We start from the raw sequence: 9,633 nt of genomic DNA, 5'->3' as shown, positions 1-9,633 counted from the left end.
GTCGGCCTGGTACTGTTTGTACAAGAAGACAAAATGAATACGGAATGAGAGAAACAGTTTCTGGATTGGGGTGGAGGAGCGGCAACAGAGGAGGGAAGCCTGCAGTGTCTTTTAGGATCGCCTCCAGAATTAGAGGGAGACAAGTCCCCAGTGCCAGCCTCCTTTCACTAGCCCCATTGCGCCCCGAGGGTAAATGAAACGCTGAGACCACTTCCCCTGTCATGATGGGAGCGGGGAAGGGATCCTGCCTTCTGTAGGGGAGGGGGTGTTGGACTTTCAGAACTAGCGCCTCAGCTAGGCACCTGTGTTCTGTGGGCGCGGGCACATCAATCCCCCCTCCTCTCGGCCCCCACATTACGGGACAGGAAGAAAAGTCCCCTGAGGCGGGGAGGGGGGGGCGCTGCCCAGCCTGGGGTTGCGCCTCTCCGGAGGACTGGACTCCATTTCCCAGCGAGCACCGCGGCACCGCTCACGCCCCCTTCCCTTGGCGCTCACCCGGTGTCTGTGGCACCGCGCCGCGTCTTCCGGCCTCGGTCCCCCCCGCCGCCGCTGAAGTGGTAGGCTCCACCGCCGCGCTGCCGCTTTCCAGCCGCGGCGGCTGGGCACGTCCAAGCCGAGTGCGGGGAGGGAGAGGGGAGGGCGGCGGAGGGGACGGTCAGAAGTGTCAGGAGCAGTTCATCCTGAGAAGTAGCTTCCCGCTCAACCCGCATTTCGTCGGGGTGCGCTCTGCTACCATGCCGAATTAAAATCTCTGCGCAGTGGACACAAAAGGTATTTCTGTGGGTCCCCCCTTGGCAGTCAGTGGCGCTAGGCTGGCCCTGCGCTCCCCATCGCCTTTCCACTCCCACTCGCATAGGTGTGTGCGTAGCCGCCTTCTCCCGAGGTCGGCTCCGCCCTTCTGCGCTCGGCTAGGTGCCGCCCTGTCCCCCGCGGGGGTGAATGGTAGGGCCCCCGCCCCCCTCGCCCCCTCGCTTCCCCTCCCTCACGCGGAACTGGCGCCGGGGAGCGACTGACGCTCTGCGGCCGGGGGTCGTCCAGCCGGGCCGGCCGGTCCCCCGCAGCTCGGGAGGTAGGAGGTCGGCGCCGCCGGGGGCCCTGGAAGGGTATCTGGGACGGGGCTCCCTGGGGGAAATCGGCTCCGAGAGGAGCAGGGGTCCTGGGGGCGGGGTCTCGGGCGGCCCTTCAAGGAACGTCAGGGCGCGTGGGGTCTCGAGAGCGAGGAAGGGGTCCGCACCGAAAGGGCCGGGCTTGACGTGGGGGCGCTTCGAGCCGCCGAGGGGGTGCGGGCTGCTGCCTGTGCTCAGCCTGCGGCTCTGAGCTCGATTCTTCCCGGACTGGCGGGTGCCCTGGTTCCGGCGGAGGCGGGGAGAGCTGTCCAGCAGGTGAGGGGGCGGACAGAGCTGTCCAGCCCGAGGCCGGCCCGGGATTGGCACCTGGCGCGCTCGTGTGTGCGCGCGTGTGTGTGTGTGCGCGCGTGTGTATGTGTGTGCGCGCGTGCGTGCGCGCGTGTGCTGTGCGCCTTATTTTTTGTTAGGGTTTGAAGAACCACATTCGGTTCTTTACCATTTTTTTTTAATTTGGCGTTTTCAAAATTGGCTTATTAGAGAGTGGAGACACCGTGTGATCTTTCATGCAACGGCTTCCCTCCCCAGCCTCGTGCATCCTAAATTCTTCCTCCTTTCTCTGCTCTCCTCCTCCCCAACCCCCCTATTGCCTGCCTCATTGCTCTGTGCTCCCCCATGCTGGACCAGTCTGTGTTGATGTGCTTGCAAGGTCACTTCCTGGGGAGGAGGAGGAGGAGGTGAGAGGGCCTCTTGTGCTCACGTCAGCAAAGATGTCATATCGCTCTCCGGTTCCTGTGGTTTTACTATGACATTTTACCCCCGAAGAGGGACGAATCCAAAGGGTTGGTTAACGAGGCCATTTGCGGAAAAGACCTCAATAACCTAAAGAAACGTCTGTGGGTTCCAAATCTGCATCTGGATGGAGTGGAAGGTGCTGTAGGCCTTCAGCAGATAGGTATGCATTTTGAGCTTGATGCCTTTGGGCTTCCTGTTAGTAAATGTGGTTGAGGCAGGAGGCAGAGTCTGAGCTTGGGTGGACATGAAGACAGAGAGTGAGTTACAGGTGGTGGTAGAGGATTTGTGAGGAGGGGTGAGAATGGGAAGAAAAGCCTTTATTTCTGCAGTCTGAATAACCAAAAGCAGTGGCTGTTGATGAGATAGGAATCTATCCTATTGCTAATAACTAGAATAGTCACAGGAGTCCTTGTGGGAGGGCGATGAGCACTGTAGAGTGTAATCACTTGCTTTTAAGCAAATGCTTCTCATTGGTGAGGGCTGGGATCCCACTAAGGCTAGATGCCTAGTATTTTAGTAGAAGATGCTTCAGGTGTGATCTTTGAAATTTGGGCAGGAAAGGGTTCCTAGTTTTTAATGTAAATATAGATTTCAAGGCCTAGCCTTGAGATCTGGTCCTATAAATTCTGTTTTATTTTAAGACACAGCAGGTCCTCAAATAATGTCATTTTGCTCAACATCGTTTAGTTATAACGTTGATGAGGTGCCATAGGAACTTAACTCTTGTTTATGTCAATTAGCCTATGGCAAAATTGGTTTCGTTATATACTGTTTCACTTAAAGTTGCAGAACCTGATGGCATTAAGTGAAGACTTACTATACTTTGGGTCTCACCCTAGGCATTATCCACATAATTCTTCTAGAATGAATTATGCTTTTACACACCTCCCATTTCATTTCTGTTTCTCTCCCCTTCTCATTCTGGTTGGGAGAAGCTCAGTTAAGCTGTGTAACAGCGCCCCACCTTCTGCAGTATGCTCATGGCTCCGTAGCAGAGGAGAGAACCAGAGGACCTTCTGGGTGGCAGTGGTGCCCAGAAATGAGTGTATGGCGTGCTTGGAAACTTGGTTATGGTTGTGTGGAAAGGACATAGTTCTGTCAAACTCCAGAATTAGGACAAAGTGCAAGCCAAAGAAGATAACATAATAATTAGCAGGTGCTGTCAGAGGAAGAGGTGTCTCCAAATTCAAGGAGAGTGAATTGTATGGGCCCTGGCCGATGCTGGAGTAGCAGCTGCTAGCACTGTGAGGTCACCAGGCAGGGGAGGGGCTGTGGCTCTGCTATAAATAGTACTGGGAGTCAGTCACTATGGAGATAAAACTGAATCCTATTACCTGCTGGTCCTCTATTGGGAGCAAGGGAAAGGAGGGAGCAGTATTTTGAGGATTTGAGAGATGTTGCAAATAGGTCTCTTTTTTCAAAAAATATTTTTTAAATAAACTTTTATTTATTTTAAAAATATATTTTTATTGATTTCAGAGAGGAGGGGAGAGGGAGCTAGAGGGAGAAACATCAATGATGAGTGAGAATCATTGAACCACTGCCTCCTGCACGCCCCCTACTGGGGATCAAGCCCGCAACAGAGCATGTGCCCTTGATCAGAATCAAGCCCAGGACCCTTCAGTCCACAGGCCAACACTCTATCCACTGAGCCAAAACAGCTAGGGTGGTCTCTTTTATTATTAAGTAAGGGGGGGAGGTAGAACTTCTCATTATCTGTATCAAGAGTACCTTAAGCATACAGGAAGTGTGGATGTCTGTGTGTATAGTAGTGCATGCAGCCGCAAAACAGGGACTGGTGTGTGAGTGTGTGTAGTGTAATGAGATTCTCTGTGTGTGTAGTGAACAAGGTCCTAGCGTGGCTAAGTACAGAGCACAGAGGTGGAATTCTGGAAGCACTGGAAATAATCTTGAGGTAGAGTTAAACATTTTATTACAGCAGTGTATGGAGACTCGGCAGGAAATGAATTATAATTTAGACCCTGTAAGCTTTTCCTGACTTTTGGACTATGGTTTAGAAATTCCTCTGAGCACCTCTCCCTGTCCTTGCAGAAATCCTGTTATTTCTGCATCTAATTCCTAGTCTCTGTAAGATATAGGACAAGGCCTCATCTTGTGTGTATTGTATTACTGATTCCAGTCCTTGGACCAAAATAGAGTAGAAAGACTATGATTCAGCACCAAGGGCAGAGCCAGTAGCAGTAGCCACTGGGTCCCTTTTTTGCTTGAAGAGGGAAGAAAACTGATCTAGACAAGGAATTGGAACATAGATATTCTTCATTTGAAATTGCACAGGGTAGAACACCCAGCTTTTGTTATTGTCTGAGAACAATGAACTATACACTATATATAATAGTTTCATATCAAGCTGAATGCAGAATATTGGAACAGAATAAATGGATTTCCATCTAGAGCAGCGGTTCTCAACCTGAGGGTCGCGACCCCTTTGGGGGTCGAACGACCCTTTCACAGGGGTCGCCTAAGACCATCGGAAAACACATATAATTACATATTGTTTTTGTGATTAATCACTATGCTTTAATTATGTTCAATTTGTAACAATGAAATTGGGGGTCACCACAACATGAGGAACTGTATTAAAGGGCCGAGGCATCAGGAAGGTTGAGAACCACTGATCTAGAGCTCGGAGTACAGAGGAGTGCTGATTAGAGAGTCTGGTTTGATCCTGGATCCCCCCTGGAGCAGTCCTGAAATGAGTTAATTTTTGTTACCATAATGATTGAGTCCAGATTAGACTAACTGGTTCTGTTTTTCAAAAACAGAGAGCCAGGGGCAAGGCTGAGAATGAACTTGTTTGTAGGGATGGGGAGATGGGCCATTATTTATCCTTCTCATTTGATTCTGTGAGCTCATAAGCCTAGGCTGAACTCTAGGCTGGGAAAAGTGTCGGGTTCCTTTATCTTTAGTGCTGAATGGAAGACCTTACCTATGCCTCTGGCTGAGATGAAGCTAGCAGGGCTGAGTTCCTTAGGCACAGCAATGGATCTTACCAGTACTTTCTTCCTATTAGCCTTGGATTTTCAGATAATAACAGAATTCCCCCTGGGAATGCTGACTCCTTGCTTGGTGCCTTGAAGTTTCTCCGGGATGAACTGATGAACTGGAACCATGGTGCAAAAGAAGAAGTTCTGTCCTCGGTTACTTGACTACCTAGTGATTGTAGGCGCCAGGTAACCAAAAAGAGAATAATTTTTGTCTTGTTGGTTTGCATATCTTATTCTTATTCCACTGTTTTACTCTGATGGGAGCATTGATGCCTTTGGGAAAACAACACAGTCAGGTGGGTTGAGAGTAGAAGGCTGGAGGAACAGAGTTGGAGCAAAACTCCTCTTAACTAGCATCTTTCTGTTCTTGAGCAAATGTGCTCTGTGTACCCACTTTCCTTGTTTCGTAAAAAGGGAAAGTACATTGTGCTCCTTCTCTACCGACATACTAGTGTGCTCTGTCTATTATACTAGTATTAACATACTAGTATGCTCTGTCATTGGCTATTATACCTTGAAAAGGTGTGAGTGATCATTTAATTGTTGAAATTTTTCTCTCAGTTCAGGATAGGTGTCTTCATGACAGTGCCGGCCTCGTTTAGCCTACCGGCTAAATGCAGCCAAGGTCTTGCAGTTAGTTACTTGATCCAGTGTAGCATTATGAACTTGATTTGTAGACGCGGTAAACCCTGATAGCGCATCCTATTCCTCAGGCTGCTGAATTGGTCTTTCTGTTCTTCAGGCACCCGAGCAGTGACAGTGTGGCCCAGACTCCTGAACTGCTTCGGCGATACCCATTAGAGGATCACCCTGAGTTTCCCCTGCCCCCAGATGTCGTGTTCTTCTGCCAGCCAGAGGGCTGTCTGAGTGTGCGGCAGCGGCGCATGAGCCTGCGGGATGATATCTCTTTTGTCTTCACCCTCACCGACAAGGACACCGGAGTCACGCGTTATGGCATCTGTGTTAACTTCTACCGCTCCTTCCAGAAGCGAATGCCTAAGGAAAAGGGGGAAGCTGGGGCAGGGTCCCGTGGGAAGGAAGGACCCCGGCCCACCAGCGCCTCAGAAGAGGTTGGCACTGAGAGTTCGGAGAGTGGCTCGTCCCTGCAGCCTCCCAGTGCCGACTCCACCCCTGATGTGAACCAGTCTCCTCGCGGAAAACGCCGGGCCAAGGCAGGAAGCCGGTCCCGCAACAGTACTCTGACTTCCCTCTGTGTGATCAGCCACTACCCCTTCTTCTCCACCTTCCGAGAGTGTCTGTACACCCTCAAACGTCTGGTGGACTGCTGCAGTGAGCGACTGCTGGGCAAGAAACTGGGCATCCCCCGAGGCATACAAAGGTATGGTTTGCCGCTGGTGCTCAGAGAGGTGGAGCATTTTAGAGATGAGGTATAATTGGTCTGTGAGAGGCATAGGAAATTTCTCTAAAGCCTGAAGTCCATCAGACCTTAGTCCTTACTAAGCAAGAGACTGCTGCTGAGTTAGACCTCCTATCATAATTGTGTTTGGATCAATGCTGAGGAATTTGATGTTTCATGGTGGGCAGGACAATGAGTCCCACCATGTGTGCATTTTTATACTTGCTCTCACTCTTGTCCCTACCCTGTGGTCCTAGCTGAGCTCAAAGGGTGGGCTTTTCCAGTTGTCATCATTATCCCCTTTATGGTTACAGTGGGTTGCAGTGGGGTATCGGCCCCTGGTGCACATGTGTCTGTTTCCTGCTCTCTGCCCCCAGGGACACCATGTGGCGCATCTTCACTGGATCGTTGCTGGTGGAGGAGAAGTCAGGTGCCCTTCTGCATGACCTTCGAGAGATTGAGGCCTGGATCTATCGATTGCTGCGCTCCCCAGTGCCCGTCTCTGGGCAGAAGCGAGTAGACATTGAGGTCCTACCCCAGGAGCTCCAGCAAGCTCTGACCTTTGCTCTTCCTGACCCCTCTCGATTCACCCTGGTGGATTTCCCACTGCACCTTCCCTTGGAACTTCTGGGTGTGGATGCCTGCCTTCAGGTGCTAACCTGCATCCTGTTAGAGCACAAGGTGAGAGGGCCAGCTTTCTAGACCTTGGAAATATGGCAGAGGCTAAACCATGAGCTCTTTGAGGACAGGGACTATACCCTTTTCATCTTTTTATCTCCAGGGGGTAATAAGATGCCAGGTATCTACTGAGTAGGTACTCAGTAGATGTGGGTTGAATTAAGGTACTGGTATTGTGTGGGATGTATTCAGTGGACTTGCCACTCACCTGAATTATCTTTAACTATACTGATCTAATTCTCTGGAAATATCAGCAGTTCTATTCCAAAGAGTGGTCCTGGGATTGGGGGTACAAGAACTAGGAACATAGGGAGTGATTTGAGAGAGGACAACTACAGTGCTTGGATTGGGAGGTGCAAGGTGGGGTACAGAGCAGTGTAATTGTGGAAACTACGCTCCTGGAGCCATAGGCAGGGTGAAACAAACGGTAGTGTTGGAAGTTGTATTCTCATAAACCTTACACTGTCGAGTGATTCCTATGACTTGTGGCAGGTGGTGCTACAGTCCCGCGACTACAACGCACTCTCCATGTCTGTGATGGCATTTGTGGCAATGATCTACCCCCTGGAGTATATGTTTCCTGTCATCCCACTGCTGCCCACCTGCATGGGATCGGCAGAGCAGGTGAGTCTCAAGACATTTTCTGTCTTTGTCACCTCTGTGTTCCAGCTCTGCCCAGCTCTGGGGGAGAAGGCTCAATGCCCAGAGAGGTTGTAAATCAGTACTGGTCTGCAGTCCCTTATCACAGCTTATGTGTCTGCAAAATCTGACCTGACTTGCACTGGTCTGGTGGTAAAATTTATGCTGTTTATGTTTTTATTTGTCACAGTTAATGTTAGCAACTAGAGGCTACTGACTGCACCAGTGCAGGTATCACTTAACATGCAGAATAGGGACTGGCGCATTTCTAAAGTCTGAAAAATTCTGAATCTTGAAACTCATCTACCCTCAAGGCTTTTGGAAAAGGGATTGTTTCCTTATCTAGAAAAATCCTGACTTGATAAGTGATCACAATGGGGTTTTTTCTTATCCTCTTTATCTCTTCCACAGCTGCTGTTGGCCCCAACCCCATACATCATCGGGGTCCCTGCCAGCTTCTTCCTCTACAAACCGGACTTCAAAATGCCTGACGATGTATGGCTAGTGGACCTGGACGGCAGTAGGGTGAGGTTCTTGGCTGAGGCCTTGTAGGGTCTACAATAGGGTGGTGTCCTCTTTTTTTAGATTACTCCCAGGAAAGTCCTGAGTTGGTGGTGATTTCTATTGTGTGACTCATTGAAACAATTTTTTCAAAATCTGCTTTCATTTTATTGGTTTAATAGACCCATTTTAGGACTCCAAGAATTACAAGATTTAGTGTTGCCAGAATTAAGTGTTCCCCCGCATCTCAGATCAGTGGTTGCTGGACAATTACATACGGTGTGGATCAGCTAATTGTTTTCTTGGGGGTATAGTTTCTATTAAGAAACTGTCTTTCAGTACAGACTTTTTAAAAATGCATATTAACATTCTGTAGTGTGAATATAAACGTTGGTAGGAAGCCCTTATGTGTTCATTGTAAAAACTAGAAAATACAAATAAGTCTAAAGAAGTAAATAAAAACCATAATCCTATTATCTAGAGATAGTCATCAATAACATTTAGGTCTAATTCCTTTCAGGTGTGTATGTGTATCATACACATGTGCAGATGGATAGCTCATGTATGTTGGTATCTAATGTATGTATTCACATACAAATGATATAGTGTACATACAACTTCCTATTCTTTTTGCTTACCCTTATGTGAGAGAAACTCCTAAGGATTTAGCTCTAGGGTCATGCCTTTTATCTTTTTTCTGGTGCAGGTGATTGCCCCCACCAATGCAGAAGTGCTACCTGTCCTGCCAGAACCAGAGTCATTAGAGTTGAAAAAACATCTGAAGCAGGTAAGTGAAGAATGAAGAAAAGGAAGGGGAGTGGTGGCTGCTGCAGGACTGCTGTAGGCAGACAGCTATTGCAGGAGCCAGTTTCCTTGCAAACGTCAAGTAGAGTAGATATTCTTCACCTTGGGTGGGCTTAAGAGGAAGTGTATCCCATTTCTGAGGGGGGTGCAGGGTGAACCTCAAAAAATGGCTTTTCAGATTCCTTCTTATTCATTGTATGGCCTCCCACCCTCTGATACTTATAATGCTGTACAAAACAACCCTTCACTTCCAGTTTCTTGTCATGTCTGCTATTCTTTTTTTTTTTTTTTTTAATCCTTACTCAAGGATATTTTTTTTTATTGATTTTTAGAGAAAGAGGAAGAGAGAAAGAGAGAGAAACATCAGTGTGAGAGAGAAACATTGATTGGTCACCTCTCTTACACACCCCGACCAGGGATCGAACCTGCAGCCTTGGTCGGTATGACCTTCAACTAGCTGAGCCATCCGGCCAGGGCACATCTGCTATTCTTTATGGTCTCGGGCCGTTGTCTCTCAGTCTTGTAAGGAGGGGGTTAGGACAGAATGGATTTTTAAATGTTTTCTTCTTAAATTAATCCTTAGGTTGTCCCTATAGCATCCTTTTTCCAAAAATTCCTTTCTTTGCGTAATCCCTTAACTGCCTTTCTCATTGATTGAGCTGCTTCTGCTGAACACAGCATGTGAAGGTAAACCCTGACAAAGCCCATTCCTTTGCCTGCTGTGTGTTACGCAGGCCCAGTAGATAGCTCTGTCTTAGGAATACCTGCTCTGACTTGAAGAACTCTCTCT

The 9,633-nt window shown here is 48.7% G+C and overlaps 1 protein-coding gene across 23 annotated transcripts in view; it reads left to right on the top strand.

Moving 5' to 3' along the window:
* Positions 1-531: 531 nt before the first annotated feature.
* The window catches only part of MADD (MAP kinase activating death domain), a 37,446-nt gene continuing 28,344 nt past the window's right edge, over positions 532-9,633 (top strand). For 13 of the 23 annotated variants that reach the window (XM_059709440.1, XM_059709439.1, XM_059709436.1 and 10 more), the window contains exons 1-7: positions 533-771; positions 4,891-5,050; positions 5,607-6,203; positions 6,599-6,902; positions 7,392-7,523; positions 7,950-8,063; positions 8,746-8,826. In XM_059709440.1, the coding sequence (XP_059565423.1) occupies positions 4,989-5,050; positions 5,607-6,203; positions 6,599-6,902; positions 7,392-7,523; positions 7,950-8,063; positions 8,746-8,826 (1,290 nt within the window). In that variant the 5' untranslated portion in view covers positions 533-771; positions 4,891-4,988. Of the gene's footprint in view, positions 772-928; positions 1,070-4,890; positions 5,051-5,606; positions 6,204-6,598; positions 6,903-7,391; positions 7,524-7,949; positions 8,064-8,745; positions 8,827-9,633 lie in introns of those variants that run through there. The other 10 variants (XM_059709445.1, XM_059709444.1, XM_059709437.1 and 7 more) reach the window with 6 other exon arrangements.

This window comes from Myotis daubentonii, chromosome 9 (assembly GCF_963259705.1).
Source record: "Myotis daubentonii chromosome 9, mMyoDau2.1, whole genome shotgun sequence".
NCBI classification, from domain to species: domain Eukaryota; kingdom Metazoa; phylum Chordata; class Mammalia; order Chiroptera; family Vespertilionidae; genus Myotis; species Myotis daubentonii.
Note: the sequence above shows the minus strand (reverse complement) of the source record. Positions and strands in the feature narration are given on the sequence as shown.